General features: G+C 40.5%; 1 protein-coding gene across 1 annotated transcript in view; it reads right to left on the bottom strand.

The window, feature by feature from the left end:
- Positions 1–2,778: 2,778 nt before the first annotated feature.
- The window catches only part of CHD7 (chromodomain helicase DNA binding protein 7), a 147,213-nt gene continuing 132,977 nt past the window's right edge, over positions 2,779–17,014 (bottom strand). The window contains exons 31-37 of the mRNA XM_049781939.1: positions 16,141–16,298; positions 12,701–12,928; positions 11,996–12,442; positions 7,183–7,404; positions 6,078–6,218; positions 5,777–5,881; positions 2,779–4,034 (exon numbers count right to left, since the gene is read on the bottom strand). Of these exons, the coding sequence (XP_049637896.1) occupies positions 3,120–4,034; positions 5,777–5,881; positions 6,078–6,218; positions 7,183–7,404; positions 11,996–12,442; positions 12,701–12,928; positions 16,141–16,298 (2,216 nt within the window). The 3' untranslated portion in view covers positions 2,779–3,119. The remainder of the gene's footprint in view (positions 4,035–5,776; positions 5,882–6,077; positions 6,219–7,182; positions 7,405–11,995; positions 12,443–12,700; positions 12,929–16,140; positions 16,299–17,014) is intronic.

Below are 17,014 nucleotides of genomic sequence, written 5' to 3' on the forward strand. Positions count from 1 at the left end.
ATCAGTATGAATTCAAATATCAGGTCTGCAATTTACTGAGGCTTATTTAAGTTGTTTCTTAAAAAAAAAAAAAGTTCTTTTAAATAAAAATATTTATGGGGTAAGATTCACATTTATGAGGCCACAGAGATTACCTTGTGTTCTGTATGTGGAATCCCTGGATTCAGTCTCTGGCACTGTCTGATCCCCCAGCATTTGGAGTAGCTCCCCCCCCCATCCATATTTACATGAGGCAAGTGGGATTTCCTTATTCAAGGCTTCTTATACTGTTTTCTAGAGACTGCCCCTTACCAACCTCAAATTTAGGTCCCCTTATGAAATGGTAAAAGGGAAGGAAAGTTACTTGGTAACTTGCTTTCAGAGACCTATGAACACAGTATTTTAGGAGTCTGTGAGAGCCTCCAGTGTCAGGCTGGGTTCAGATTCTATTTCTATATGAACTCTTGGTTACTCAAACTCTCCCATTCTACTTTCTTCAGGGAAAGAGAAAATGATAATTAAGTAGTAATGCCATAGGAAAAATACAGAATCTCAGCCATCCTTATATGCCAGGCATACCACTATTTATTAAGGTATTCAACTTGGGGGTCAAGTAAGGTATTTGTCTTGTATGTGGCTGACTTAAGTTCAATCCCAGCACTGCCAGGTATGATCCAGAAGCACAGAGCCAGGAGTAAGCTCTGAGCACCAGAATTACTGCCCCCCCCCCATCTAAATATACAAATGATTATCTCTTACTTAGGTAACAGGGAGCTAATTCCATTAGCAAGAAGAAATCTTTTGATTTCCCATGTTGAAATTTGAATAATTGAAAAGCCAGGTTGACAGATGAAAACCAGGCAACACAGAATGGATGCTGACCCAACTCTCAAAATTTCTTCTTGCCACAAGCAAGAACTGATGCTTTGCTGCATCATCTTGTAACAGCCACGGAGGCACTTACAGATCATAAAAAAACTCCCAATACTATAAAGAATTTTAGAAAAAGACCCTTTTGTGATGCATTTTTATTATGAAATATATCTTCATATGTTTCGTATGACTTAATAAGTCTTAAGGCTTAAAAATCAGTGATCTGAATTATTTAAATTCCCGCTATTTGTGTTAATCTAGTTTTATTTTCCATGTTCAAAGATTTCCATCTCAGAAGACATTCTCTTAAAGGCACTTTCCTCCAAAGCAAATGACCATTTGTTAACTTTCAAGAGATAACAGAAATGATGATGGTAAAAAATACCACAGAGTCTCCAGAGTGGGTGGTTTCAACTTGCTGCTTTCTTTCCCAGAATCATAATGGGATGTTTTCATCTTGGACACAAATGACCTGAATCTTCTTGCCTAAAAGAAATTTAGAAAATCTGTCTTGTAACATGATCAATGGGGAGATGGATCATGCGTGTATAGTGGGGAGGAGTGAGGCAATCATACATACAACATTTCTATTCCGATCTCTTCCTTTTCTTCTTAAAATACACAGAAATAAGGCCTTGCGTTTGGTCAGGTGACTTAAAATGGTGAAAATAGGTCTTGAATTATTTTACCTCAAATATCAAAGGCCAGCAAGGACTCTTGTGATTGAGAGGAGGTGCGCATGCGTGTGTGTATCTGCATGTGTGCACTTGCTTAAGTGGGTCCCTTTTAATCCCATGTGGGCTTTCCAGCCCCACTTGATTTCTGGCAGCAAACACAGGTCCGCTTTGTGTCCCTTGCTGACACTATGGCATTGTGTTTTTTTCTACCCATTAACCAAGGATAAATGACCTAGATATTGTGCCCATTAAAGCCTCATTTTTCTTTTGCCCTTTTGTTCTTTAGTGTACCATATTATCAGACGCTGCACACATTTCTAAGTATTTTCCGTCTGAGGTGCCCTTTTGAGGGAGTAATAGGAGGTTTTGGCATATGGTTCTGTTGAGATATCTAGAGTCAAATTACGTGAAGGCAATTTAAGATTTCTTTGCTTGTCTAATCCAGAGACAATCAGTTTAGCATATGTGTAACAGCTAATCTTGTAGAAGAGGATATAGCAAGAAACTATACAAAGGCCAGAATGCTATATTTGCATCTATTGCGAATACAAAAAATAGAGTGAACACCCAGTTTCCTATGTACTACATTCTATTAATTACATCTCTGCATATCATGGGTCACTTTTATTAAAAGCATCATTACTACAGTTGGCAGCAATTTACATCTTATCTTACATGATAGCAGTTTTTTTCAAAGAAAAAAAAAACAAAAGGACATCACAACAAAGAAAAACAATACATTTACAAAGTCATGTCTGTAAACTTCAAGGCTAGTTTAGAGCTGAGGTAATGCTGTTTTAGCTTTGTGGCTAAAGTAACAAAGTCCTTTAATTTAAAAAAGGTACCTGATTCTTCTTTCACTCTTTATTTATCTATTTATTTTGTTTATACCAGTGCATTACAAGACCACGCGACAATGGAACTGTAGTTCGGTCTGGCAAGAACCCTCCCAGTAGGTTTATTTCCAAAGGGACCCTTCACATTCAACAGCTGCCTTATTATTGCTGCGTCTCGGGACAGAGACGTTCACACGAACGTGGAGATTGTCAGAGTGTATGGATGTGTGTGGATGTACAAGTGTGGGAACCCCCCGTACAGTGAAAAAGGGCAACAAATGAGCAAGTATGATATGTATGGTAAATTGTCTTGACCTTCACAGCAAAAAAAAAAAAAATTAAAATTAAAAAAATTAAATATATAACTTCATACTTTCTTGGAGCAGCGTTTCCTTCCTTGAGTGCCGCTCGGTTACAAATTGCTCTTTATTATAATACCAATGGTACCAAAAGAAAAAGGAGAAGAAAATAAAAGCAGAGCATTATGTAAGTTTCCTTAAAAAAGACATGATCACCTCTCGAATTTCATCTCTCCTAGGGATAATAAATAATGCACTGCACAATACTTAATGACCAAGATACCTTTTGACACACCTGTATAACATGACTTGGACTTTTTTTTTCTTTTTCTTTTTTGCTACACTATGTTACAGAACAGCTTATAAAACTAGGTATGAACATTAACTGTGAGTGTAAACAGTAGGACTACCACTTGTCAAAAGTTTTAAACACTTGAACTGGAACTGGGACTTGGTTATTCATCATTTTCATGGTTTTCGAGTTCATCCCCCCCGTCGAGCGAGTCCGGCTCTTCACCCTGTGCTATTTCGTCGCCTAAGGTGGAAGATTCCGCAGTCTTATCGGGGTTCTCCTCAGCGTCACTGCCTTCCAGGGTCTCTTCTTCCTGAAAGGGCCCGGCCTCGGCCTTGTCCGGAGCCTTCTCTTCACTGGAGCCCACGGCGTTCTGCAGTCCTGCTAAGGCGGGGAACCCAGGCAGTGTCAATCCTCCCAGTCCTGGAGGTAGAAACATGGAGGGGTAGAAGAGGCCTGGAGCCATGGTGGACAGGAGGAAAGGGTTGAAGGTGAGCGGGTTGGAGGGCAAGCCGGCCGGGCCTGTAGCAGCACCAACAGAGCCATTCGCAGGGTCAGGGGCCGGCACAGCCTCTGTGCTTTTCTCCGAGTCTTTGTTCTCCTCTTCGTTCTCAGGGCCCTTCTCTTCCACTTTCGAAGTGCTGTCATCCGGTTCTCCCTGACTAGAAGCAGTAGTGGTGTTTCCAGTAGCAGCGGACAGAGGGTTATTCAGCAGCCCCCCGAGGCCAAACATGCTGGGCAGGCCGGCCATGCCTGGCAGCACCAGGGGCAGGACGGCGGCGGGGTTCTTGGCGTCGCCTCCGGCTGTGGCCGCAGTGGCCAGTCCCGGGGGGAAGCCCATGAGACCTGCCAGCTGGAGAGACTGGAGGTTCTGGAGATTCTGCAGGCTGGTCAGGTCCATCCCCGCAAACAGACTGTTCACCAGCAGAGGATTGATTCCTGATGTGGAGGCCACGGCAGCAGCGGCAGCGGCTCTGGCTATTTCGCTCTTGGGCCTTCTGCCTCTTCTGCTGGCTCCTTCACCCCTCACCACGGGCCCAGTGAGGAGACGGTCAAACATCGACTCGGGAACGAAACCCTGGAGCAAAGGGAGAGGCTATAGTTTAGGAGCTGGAATAGAAGTTGAAGAAATCCATGCCTTTCAACATGAGTTTGAGTCACAAATTGAACATTACTATTCTGGATGGAAAGACGTAGCACAAAGATAAATCTTAGGGGAAGCACAGCAGCACGACTGATAATAGCTGAAGAGGTAACAAGACAGTATGGTAGGGAAGGCACTTTTTCTGGCAGGAAGCCTTTCTGGGTTCGAGTGCTATAGTGCATATGGTTCCTGAGCACAACCAGGAATAGCCTCCACACAAAACCAAATAAAAGCCCAAAAGATTTGGAAGCAGCCTAAGGGTTCCATGACAGGAGTGGATAAATACGATAAAGTAGATGGGTGCTTAAATAAAACAAACAAACAAACAAACAAAAATAAACCTTGCGAATGTTTATAGCAATTCTACTCATAACTGCCCAAATCTATAAATGGTCTAAATGTTCTTCCACGAGTAACAGACAACTACAAAAAGAGGCCAATGGAGTCCTGCTCAGCATTGAAGAGGGATCGAATTTCTGACCCGGGCCACCATTGCTCAGATGCATTTCAGTATGAGGAAAAGAAGTCATCATAAAAAGGCCACACAATCTGGGGACATGGGTTAACAGGTTGGATCACATGCTGTACATGTGTGGGAACCCTGGTTTGTGTCCTGGCTCTGTGTGAACCCCTGAACATGCATAAGCAGACAATCTCCAGGCGCTGCACTGGAAGCAACTCCTAAGCCTAACTAAGAGGTCTAAAAGCAAAAGCAAAGAAATGTCATCTACTCCATGCTCCTCTTTGACGTCTTCAGAAAGACAAACTTTAGGGGGTGATCAGCACAGAGGTTGTGAGGGGCTGGGAGAGGGGGAGGAAGACTGGAAATCTGAAGTGGGTTGAAATGCCTGTTACCCAGTAATAATGCCAGTTCATGAAACTGCATGTGTCAACACCAAAAGGATACATGAAAAGCAAAACCAGCAGTTTTACTGCAGACTTCTTGTTTGTTTGCTTATTTTTTTTAGTGCAGTGCTGGACACTGAGCCCAGCGTTTCAGACATGCAAGGGCGAGCTATATTCCTGGTCCCTTATGATATAATTTAAGTAAACAAAAAAGTTTCAACACAATGAATCCATCAGCTTTTGTTTTGTTTGGGGACATAATAATGGTGCTCAGGGGGCTGTTCCCACTCTGCACAGGGGTCATTCTCAGCCATGCTTGGGGACCATGTGAATTGAACCGAGGCTTCCAGCATGCAAAACACACACATACAAGCCCTTTGAGCTATCTTCCCTTCTCTCTTTAGTTGAGAACTATTATTTCAGACAGAACTGTTCTTTTTTTTTTTTTTTTTTTTTTTAAATTTCAAAATCAGCATTCAAGGTTCAGACATCTTAATGCCCATCCTATATATATGGGCTACTAAACAGATTTATTTGGTGCTTTCTTCCCTGTAGTAAAGTCTACCTCCATAACTGTGAATATATATATATGTATACATATATTTCTAAACAATCTTTTCAATCAGAGTTGATGAATTCATCCACTTTGGATTAATGATGTATTGATACAAGAAACAATGTATTAATGATGTATGAAATGACTTATTATGTCAATTCTATTAAGCTAGGAATATGTTATAATTAAATAATTGATGACCAGGAGGAAATACAAGGTAGGAAAGAAGATGTGTGTAGATACCTCTCTTGACAGAAATGCAGTTAGTACTTACAGACTGCTTAACTATATCAGTCCAGTCTGGAGCAACCGCAAATTCAGGATTTTCTTCCAGCCACCTCGGTAGATCCTTCATCGGAGGTGCCATAGCTCCACCCATCTAGGGAAAGGCATGTGCAAAATGACTTAAAAACACAAATTCTTTCTTTCTTTAGCCACATCCGTCTCAATTTTTTCCCTCTTTCTAAGTACATACATAACATATATTCTGGGGGAAACGGGAATAAAAGGCCAGGATAAAACACTTCTTTTCAGACTAAGAAATCATATGGAGATCAATTCCCTTTCTCAATTACCTTCTTCCCATTTCGCTTATTGACCACAGGCACTCTTTCTTCTCCTGTCAAAGTGTTTATGTCCAGTTTATTAGGGTTTCGACATCGATGTCGTTTCTGTTTCGGTTTCTGAAATGAGGAAAATAGCACATCTGCATTCTTCTGTAAAAAAAAAATAAAGAATTTAGTAAAATCAGATTTAAAGCTTATTCTAATAATAATGAAAAAACACAACCTTTTCAGTATAAATATGAACATTACAGCAACTGTTTTAATTATTATAAATCGTATTTTTCCTCTGACTGGAGACCTTTTCTCTATATAGCAAGGAACTCAATGAACATATAAAGTAGAGAATATGCTTTTCTTTTTGTTTAACCGGATCATGGTATTTTTACCTTTCTCTAATACCTTTGTTTGTTTCTAGTCTGTGGCTTGAATGAACCCAAACTGGGAATTCAGGAGAAACAACAGAAGGAAAAAAGGATTTTGCAAGAAGGGGACTTTCAGAGTACAAGGAACTTATCATAGGCTAAACTCAATAAAATCAAATATAAAATCCAACATTTCCAGTTTTACCAAATCATTCACATCAGTATTAGAAAGGAAAAGATTTGTACTGCTTAAGCAGTTTGTCAAATACTCTCCAGATATTTTTGAGGGACTCATGTAAGACTAAATGTTAGCTGTTATAAAAAGAAACTGCTGCAGTTTTAAACTGCATTAGCAGATCAAACCTTTGCTAATAACAGCTTCACAGTATTCTGTGTCTGGTCAGATCTGGACGAGAAGCTAATTAAAGTGCATTCATGAGTGTTATTCCAATAATGCAACTACCTAGAAACCATGCCATACAAAGAATAACTGAAGAAATCATGGATACTTGATGAAAGAGAAAAAGCAAGAAAATGTTTAATAGGTATCACCAAATAATTCAAGGTATGCCCTTCAGGAAGTTAGTTCTTCTAATGTACAATAAACAATGATAAAAAACTGAAAGATGTTTGATGAGACATCAAAAAACAAATCAAAAGGCAGAGGGAACACAGATTTCTGAGCTGTGTGGGAGAAAGAAATAGACTATCCTAGCTCATTTCCTCCCCACTACAAAATCTATTGTACTTACTGGTACATAACTTGGCATATCAACAGTATAAGTAGGATGCAACTTCAGCCATTCAACTAAATCCTTATTTTTAGGAGCGTCTTCCCCCACCAGCCTAGTCCCATCTTCAAGATTTATAACAGGGACCCGTGTGTCTGGATCTAGTTGTCCAGGAGAAGGAATGTTTCTTGTTGGTGGGGTTTCTATATCTTCTTCAAAACCTTTGGTCACCTCTGCATCCTCCTGTGGAGAGTTGACAATGGTCTGAATTCTCATAAGGAAAGAGAAATATTGGGGAGTTTGGTCTTCACATGGTGGTATTGAGGGCTACTCCCACAGTTCTATGCTCAGCTACCATTCCCGGTGGAGCTCAGAGGGCCATAAGGTGCCAGGTATTAAACCTGAGGTTCAGCCCTTTGAGTTATGTTCTTGGCCTATGAGAGATAATCTGACAAGAAAACAATGTCTCCACAAGTGAAAATGCTGTCTTAGTATGACGGCTCTTTGATCAAAAAGGGGAAGAAGTTACTAGGGGCATTCTGAGTCTGGGAAGGCTTCTTTTAAATTAAAAGACAATACTTTATTATCATTCTTTATTATTATTATGAGATCTTAAACCACTAGGAATACAATACTAGTGGTAAAGTTTAAGCTTGCCATACATAAAAGGTAACATCTCTCAGTCTTTAAAGATCAGTATTTAAAGGAGTGACCCAGAGGCCAGGGACGTGCTCAAGTGGCAGAGTATGTCTCTTGTAAGTATGAAGCCCTTGTTTCCATCACTGACACTGCATGGCTCCCCCAAGCACCATTACCAGGTATAGCCCTATTGAGCCTACTGCAACAAAAGGGACATTCCAAATGTTAGTATAAAGGTAGCTTTTGGAACTCTAGGCACAATAAAAATTTACTAGCAGCATAATGCTATGTGTTGTTACGTATCTGTGGCAGCATTAAAAAAAATGAACTCAACTGTCTAGTGATTGGTCGGCATATTAGAATTTCCATCCCCAGAAAACAAAGCTCATTTGTCTATCCCTAGTAGGAACAGGTTTCATTACTTCTTACTACGATTCTACTCCCTTCCATTCTGATTCTAATTTTTTTTTTTTTTTGGTTTTTGGGCCACACCCGGCGGTGCTCAGGGGTTACTCCTGGCTGTCTGCTCAGAAATAGCTCCTGGCAGGCACGGGGCGGGGTGGGTGGGTGGGGGGACCATATGGGACACTGGGATTCAAACTAACCACCTTTGGTCCTGGATTGGCTGCTTGCAAGGCAAACGCCGCTGTGTTATCTCTCTGGGCCCTGATTCTAATTTTTTAGTTTAACCTCATAGAGCTATGAAAACTAAAGTTATAAAACTGAAGTCAACTTCTTTCTATATTAACTAATTTCTTTATTTAAACACCTTGATTACTAACATAATTGTAGTTGGGTTTCATTTTTTTTTTTTTTTTTTTTTTTTTTGGTTTTTGGGTCACACCTGGCAGTGCTCAGGGGTTATTCCTGGCTCCAGGCTCAGAAATTGCTCCTGGCAGGCACAGGGGACCATATGGGGCGCCGGGATTCGAACCGATGACCTCCTGCATGAAAGGCAAACGCCTTACCTCCATGCTATCTCTCCGGCCCCCGGGTTTCATTTTTTTTTTTTTTTTTTTTTGTGGTTTTTGGGTCACACCCGGCAGTGCTCAGGGGTTATTCCTGGCTCCAGGCTCAGAAATTGCTCCTGGCAGGCACGGGAGGACCATATATGGGACGCCGGGATTCGAACCGATGACCTCCTGCATGAGAGGCAAACGCCTTACCTCCATGCTATCTCTCCGGCCCCAGGGTTTCATTTTTTTAAGTCAACTTTTAAATGTGTATTTCCTAGCTAAAGAATTTTATTACATCATTCTTCTACTTAAACTATTTTAATAATTCACTTCTAGACAAAAGTCCAAATTCCTCAGTATGGCACATAAGACCTTCTACAACTCACATCCTATTTGGTCTACAAGCTCATTTCTGCTGAATCCCCACAATCTCTCATCAAACTTCCTAGCCAGGACCTTTTAGTTCACCAAACATGGCAGGTTCTCACTGCCCTATCTTTTCAAATGATAATCCTGACCTAATCTTCAAAAACATAAAAGTATTGCTCGTCTCTTTTCTAACACATTCTTCCCTCTTCCCCCACACTCCCTTCCTATCTTTTCTTTGGCCTACAACAACCATGGCACACTGTTATTTATAGGTTTCTCCTCATTTGAAACACGAAGTTTTCTAGCATATGCCCCTTTATTCTTTGCAACCTAGTGCCTCGCAGGAGGGCAGGGTAGGTTCTCAGTGTTGTTGATGTCCTCATTTTCCAACGTAGCACAAAATGGACTGGCATAAGTTTTTATTATTTGTCTTGCTCCTTGTAACACTGTGAATCTTACACCTCTTTACAACTTCTTTATTTATAGATTCCTTTTTTATACTTTATTTATAGATTTTTAATAGATTTATAGTTTATTTATAGATTCATTTCCTTCTACTTCCTTGTACATACATATAATCTTCTATACCACCAACAAAGAATTCTCAAATTCTAGTATTCAACAGTAAAACAAAATAAAACCAAAAACTTAAAAATTGCACTTTCTAATAGCAGTTGAGAATTTCTAATGCAGACTTAGACTGCATTATAAATGCATTATAAAGTTACATAAATGTGACTTTAGAAAAATAATCAAGACATTCTTCATGTGGAAGGGCTTAGAATATTGTCCAATAAATAAAACCAGCCTTAAGTTTTATATATAGTGTGTATATACCTGCGATGGGACAATAGCACCTAGGTTACAATGACTATTGATTCTTGATGATGGTTGACAGACAAGTAGGTGTCATGACTTAATATTAAACACAATGGTAAATAAAAAGAGGTTTGAACTGCAGAAACTTTCCGATCTGATGTTTGAGAGAGAAAGGATTTCTAGTGAACAAAATCACAGAAGTGTTAGGTTGGTTTTAAGCAGGATAAATGACCATCATATGTAATTTGGGGGCATCAACACAGAGAGATGGCAATGTACTTTCTGGAGCCACCAGTCACAGTTGACTCATTACAAGGTGTGTTTTCACAAAACTTAAAAAGTAGTCATATATTCAACAAAAATAACCACTATCGAAGCTGGTACAATGGTACTTACTTTTTTTTTTTGGTTTTTGGGCCACAACTGGTGACGCTCAGGGGTCACTCCTGGCTATGTGCCCAGAAATCACTCCTGGCTTGGGGAACCATATGGGACACCAGGGGATCAAACTGTGGTCCGTCCTAGGCTAACATGGGCAAGGCAGATGCCTTACCGCTTGCGTTGTCTCTCTTTGGCCTTGGTACTTAATATATATATATATATATTTTGGTTTTTGGGTCACACCCGGCAGCGCTCAGGGGTTACTCCTGGCTTTACACTCAGAAATCGCTCCTGGAGGCTCAGGGGACCATATGGGATGCTGGGATTCGAATCACTGTCCTTCAGCGTCTAAGGCAAATGCCCTACCGCTTCACTATCTCTCTGGCCCTGGTACTTAATTTTTTGAAAGTAACTTTTAATCTCTTGGATGCTTCTGCTTTAAACAGATAGCACTGGGTGCAAACAAATTTCCAAGATATTTTATCATTTCCAGACTAATTTAATTCTACTTTTTTCTACCCTTTTAAGGTCTGGTTAAGTCTAAAAATGGGCAAATAAAAGATGGAATAATGAAAAACATAATTGAACAAACAGTAATGCCCCCTGGGCTTGAGTTTTCAGTGTTTCCTAAACTTTCCATTGCCCAGGGGAAGGACCCTTCAAGGCTCAGCTGGATTCACTACAGCTTTCCAAGTACCAACTTTCCTTTCCTTTTCTTTTTTTTTGTTTTTGCAGAGCTCTATTGATTTGGGTTTCAAATTGATAGACTTTAAGCTATCTGGTAGTAATTAATCCTTTATTTATTTATTTATTTTGGCTTTTTGGATCATGTCTGGTGACACTCAGGGGTCACTCCTGGCTCTGTACTCAGAAATTGCTCCTAACAGGCTCAAGGGACCATATGGGATGCCAGGAATCAAACCTAGGTCAATACTGAGTGGACAGCATGCAAGGCAAATGCTCTACTGCTATGTTATCTCTCTGGCCCTGGAGGCACGTTTTTATGTTGTGTTGAAGCAGCTTATGAAAGACCATTATTCTGATTACATCCATTTTCCTTCACATTGAAAAAGTCAGATTCCACCGGTATATGCATTTCATTCAAATCTGACTAGTGAAAAATCTTTTTTCAGTTGAATTTACTTAAATGTTTCTATCTAATTATAGAGGCCGGAGAATTTACAGTCACCCTACACAAACACAAATCCAAGTTTGAAAAAAAAAAAACATTGATACTAGTCTTAAAAAAAAACAACCCCCACACACAACCAAACAAAAAAGCAAACCAGGCCTGAAACATCAATATTTTTAAGAGCAGCTTTTCCACCTCAAGAATTCAGAGGTTCCAATTATAGGCTCAGAAGAACATGTTTTTGTTTTGGACTAGTCTTCCGAGAGTAATCAATATATCAGAATCATTGGAAGAATAAATCCTCCAGCTACATTTGGTTCAGGCCAAGTGAGCTGTAGCAAAGCTCAGCACCATTTTCCAGCTCAAAGTCGTGACTTTGTTCACTGTCATTCTATTTCTTTAGTGGAAGGAGCCAGTTTTATGAATATTGTGTCAGCGGGGGGGTGGGGGAAGAGGTACTGGTGCTGCCAGCAGTGCGGGGACCCCGCCTGTCATGTCAGTGTGGGCCCCCACAATGGAAGTGAGCGCCTGAACTTACTGCACTCAATGACGTCCGTTTGTGGCTCAAGAAAAGCAGATCGAGGCCCTCCACGTTTTTCCTCCGTCCCCGTCTCCTCTTGAGGGGGGGCTCGCCGTCTACCAGGGAGCCGTTGAGCAGATGCCTGGTGGTGGGTGTGCGTGACAGGCCTGCCTGGAGCAGTTCCATTTGCGTCTTGAAGGCATCAGACACGGGTGTCGCTACGTTAGGCAAGATAAACTTGGAAGGGAGAGATGCAAAATTTGAGGTAGAGCTTGCGGCCTCTCTCGAGGCCTTGGATAAATCGACAACTTTCTCCTGTCCGTTCTCCGAGACCACCTGAGACTCCCGCAGCTGAGCGACCATCTCCATGAGGTTGCGCCGCTTGGCCGCTCTTTCAGCCTCGATCTCAATTTTCCGCCGCCTCCTTCTCCGCTGGCGAGGGACAGAGAGGTTGAGAGCGTCTTCCTGTTGAAAGAATTCCAACCGAGAAATAAGCCAATAATAATAATAATAACAACAACAATAATAATAACAATAATAAGTAATTATTATTATTGTAATAAGCCAGCTAGCTGGCTGGCTCCCAGAAATAAAGAACAGAAGCCCAAGAAGTGGGGTGGCCTGTCTCTGGGGACCAGGGCCAAGGGAAACACAACCTTCCCCACCAAGCAAAGCTCCCAAGGGCCCACAGTGAAGCAGCAGGAACCCCAAGCCCTGACTTACCTTTGCTAACTGGGGGGAAGTCGTGAGTTCCTCACTTCCACTGATGCTCGCCTGCCCCACCATGGAGAGCTCGGCGAAGCTCCTCTTCTGTAGGGGACTGTCCAAGGTGGGTGGTGTGTAGCCAGGGATGAGCCCCTGGAAATCAAACATCTGGCGCCTATTTACTGGCCATTTGCCTTTCAACACTGCTTCACAGATGTTGTCTAATCGGTTTATCATTACCCGATCCTGGAGGGAGAAGAAAAGTCACATGAAATTTGTAACAAAGATCTGGTGAAAACTGCTAGATAAATATGTCCATTGAGATGTGAAAGAGCAGAAAAGACTTTAGGAGTCAGTCCGTGGGGAAGGGAAGGGAGACAAGTGAGTTGAGAACCCCCAAATGCAGGGCTCTGATGGAACCAATTCAGGTGGCACCAGCATAGAAAACTTATTATTTTTCAATCATGGAGACAGAAGCCACATACACGAGAAAACATTCCATAGCCACCACCTCGAAAATGTCCCCCAGATTTTAAACATGACCTTCATGCAAGCTACAGAAGTGTTGGTGGACACCAACAGATAATAGAACTAACATGTAACTTCTCGACGCTCCGGTGCTTCGAATCACAGGCACAGGCGAGATCAGCCTGTCCTGGGAAGTGGGACATCATTAGCGTCACTATTAATAAAGTTCAGCATTACAAAATGGGCACCCACCTAGGAACACCTAATGAAAGTCAATTTGCATTTCCCACCTATTATCACTTCAAATCTCATTGAAGCGTGTACATTAAAAATTTCTAATTACAGCTCTTAGACCCAGTTTCCATAGATTAAAAGTGCCTCCTAGTATAGGCCTTTTGAATGATCTGGGAAACTCCCTTCTATTCTCAATAAGGAAGATTAGCATAATGGGGGGTGCTCCGGGGATACTGAAAAAAAAAATCTTTGGTAGGACACTCTAGTTTGAAAATGTGTTTCTTAGACAACCCTATGGAAGATCAGTCAGGAGAAAAGTGAACTGAAGGCATTTTTGTGGTGTTTGTTTTAAACCAGATATCCCTTTTACAAGTACAATGATTGTTTCTCCACTTTACAAAACAGACCCAAATTATATAGGGATGTGTATTATAAAATTATGTTAGTTAGCCTCCAAAATTATTTCTACTTTATTTTTGGTTACAGATAACTACATTTAGAATTATCTCATAAAATTATGAAACAACCAGGGAAATAGTATTTTTTTCCTCCAGAAATAAGACTAGATTTCTAAATATATGAAGGTGTCTTAAATGTGATTTATATCAAATTTTAAAAAGATGAAAGACCACAAACTTCTTGTGTGCCACTGGTAGAAAGAAAACTTTATGAAAAATAGTAGGGGGAGTCTTAAAAAATATATACTCACGTTCATATTAGGAATCATAGAGTTGACTATAAAGGGTGAAAAGACCAATGTTCTACTGATAGATACTTAATAATAAAATCATGGCATATATGTACAATGAAATATTACCTCATCTTAAAAATAAAAAGAATTTTTTAATTTGAGGGTATTATAAGAACAAAAAGAACTAGTTACACTATAGTCAGTGTTATTTAGGGGGCTATTCCTAAGTTGGGTTCAGGGGTTGCTCCGGGCAATGCTCAGGGCACCATGTGGTCCCAGGGATCAAACCTAAGCTTTTGTTAACTCTTTGAGCTAGTTTGAGCCATTTCCCTGGTACCAAGAAGGTTCTTACATGCTATGAAAGAATCAAATGTTAGGGCATTATGCTAAACCAGTCAACAAAAGGTCAAATGCTGTCACTAAATGACAAATATTAAATAATTCTACATAGCATGGTCATTATAAACTAATAGAATTTATGGGATCAGAGAGAGAGAGTACAGCAAGTCAAGTGCTTGCCTTGCATCTGGCTGATCCAGGTTTGATCCCTGGCATGCTATGTAGCCAACAGAGCATTGCTAGGAATGCAGAGCCAGGAATAATCCATTCTCTGAGCATCACTGAGTGTGGATCACTCCCTACCCAAAATAATTAAATTTATATAAATAGATAATATGTAAACTAATGCTCTTCAGAGGCTAGGATGTAAAGGGTATTGTTTAATCGGAAGAGTTTTAAGAAAGATTTTAAAAAATTCTATAGATATCAGGCTGGAGTAATAGCACAATAGTAAGGCATTTGCTTTGTATGTTGCCAACCCTGGATGGACCTGTCATTCCATATCATCCCCTCAGCCTGCCAAGAGCAATTACTGAGCACAGAACCAGAAGTAACCCCTGAGCACCACTGGAAATGGTCCCAAACTAAAAAAAATTTAAATAAATCTATAGATCTGTTTTATAACAATGGAAATTACACAAAAGTGTTTCAGATCATGAGTTTCATGTTATTTGTTATTACAGTTTTATATATGTAATTTATAATATATACAATTTTTTTTCTGCCCACAGATCCAGACATTTTACTTCAAAAAAGAAAAGTCTACTGAGATAATGACTAGACTTCACTAGGATACATGATGATTAACTTAAAAAAACTTAAAAGACTCAAAGATGGGGCCGGAGAGATATCATGGAGGTAAGGCATTTGTTTTTCATGCAGAAGGACGGTGGTTTGAATCCCGGCATCCCATATGGTCCCTGTGCCTACCAGGAGCGATTTCTGAGCGTAGAGCCAGGAGTAACCCCTGAGCACTGCTGGGTATGACCCCCCCCCCAAAAAAAAAAGGACTCAAAGATTAAAATTTTGCAAAGGTATTTGAACATATTGTTGAATATGTTATAATATTATTGAATATTATAGACGTGTTTAAAACTTTTCATAAAAACCATCAAAAAAGTAACCGTTGAGCATCACCTGGTATGGCCCAATCCCCACCCCCCACCCCGCCAACGTCAAAGATCTAGCTAAAATTCTATTTTTCTGTTTGTTTCTTTATTTTTTGATAACACCTAGTAGTACTTAAGGCTTACTACTGGCTCTGCACTCAGTTATCACTGCTGGTAGATTTTGGGAGACCATATGAGGAACTGAATATCAAAACTTGGTTTGGCCATGTGCAAGACGGGTGCCCTACCCTCTATACTACCTCTTCAGCTTCTAATTGTTCTTTTTCTTTTCTTCTTTTTTTTTGGGGGGGGGGCTTGACCCAGTGATGCTCAGGGGTTACTCCTGGCTATGTACTCAGAAATCGCTCCTGGCGTGGGGGACCATGGGATGCAGGGGATCGAACTGAGGCCTGTCCTGGGCCAGCTGCATGCAAGGCAAATGCCCTACTGCTGTGCTATGGCTCCGGCCCCTAATAGTTCTATTTTTTTATTATATTTTCATCAGGTCGTTTAATCTTTTATAGAAGTAATTTTGAAAAGAATCAGGATAGAATGATTTCTCTAGCCCATTCTCCTCTGATAAATACAACAAAAGCATAAAAAAAAAACTTGCCCACCTTGGGCCAAAATGAGAAGGCAAACGTTCTTTCGTGAAGAAGCTGCGCTGCTGAAGGATCCCCATCCTCCACGTAGAATCCATCTCGGGTCTCATCCCTCGCAGTGCTCATAGAAGCATTGCTTTCTTCATCAAAATTCTTCCCTCTAGAGACAGCTCCTGCTGAGAAATGAGTTAATGTGCATTACTCACAACCAGAATATCACTAAAAAAGAAGTTCAGAAAGGACAAGATTATAAAACGTGAATAACAATTAGCTCCATTTTACTGGGTACCTATAGCATGGCTAGAATGGCAGCAGGCATTTTTACAAATTGCATTGCATAAAGCAACACGTGCAACAGCCAATGCATGAAAACTGTTTATTCCCATTTTAGAGATGAAGAGGCTTATGGAGACCCACCATGAGGCAGCTAGCATTGTGCAACTAAATCCAGAGAAGGCTGAAATACACCCCGAGTCTGACCCAGAAGAGTTTAGCTCCACACCCCAACCCCAACAACACACATGAAAAAGAAAAAAGGCTGTGGTTTTTGGACAACACCTGGTGATGCTTAGGAGGTTACTCCTGACTCTACCCTCAAGAATCACTTCTGGCAGTGCTCAGGGGACTATATGAGGTTTGAGGAAACTGAATTTGAGTTGGCTATGTGCAAGGCAAGTGCCCTATTTGCTGAGCTCTCTCAGCACAAAAAACTGAATAGTTATATATTCTACTTTTACTTTGCCTTCTCTGAAGTAAAACTTAAAAAATTAAGTATCATTCATTTTTAAATAACAATATTTACTCAATAAATAATTCTTCTCCCTCTCATTTAATTATCCTTATTAACATTACTTTGAGACATGAATTCAGAGATTATCATATAGTTATT

This window comes from Suncus etruscus, chromosome 10 (assembly GCF_024139225.1).
Source record: "Suncus etruscus isolate mSunEtr1 chromosome 10, mSunEtr1.pri.cur, whole genome shotgun sequence".
Lineage (NCBI taxonomy): Eukaryota > Metazoa > Chordata > Mammalia > Eulipotyphla > Soricidae > Suncus > Suncus etruscus.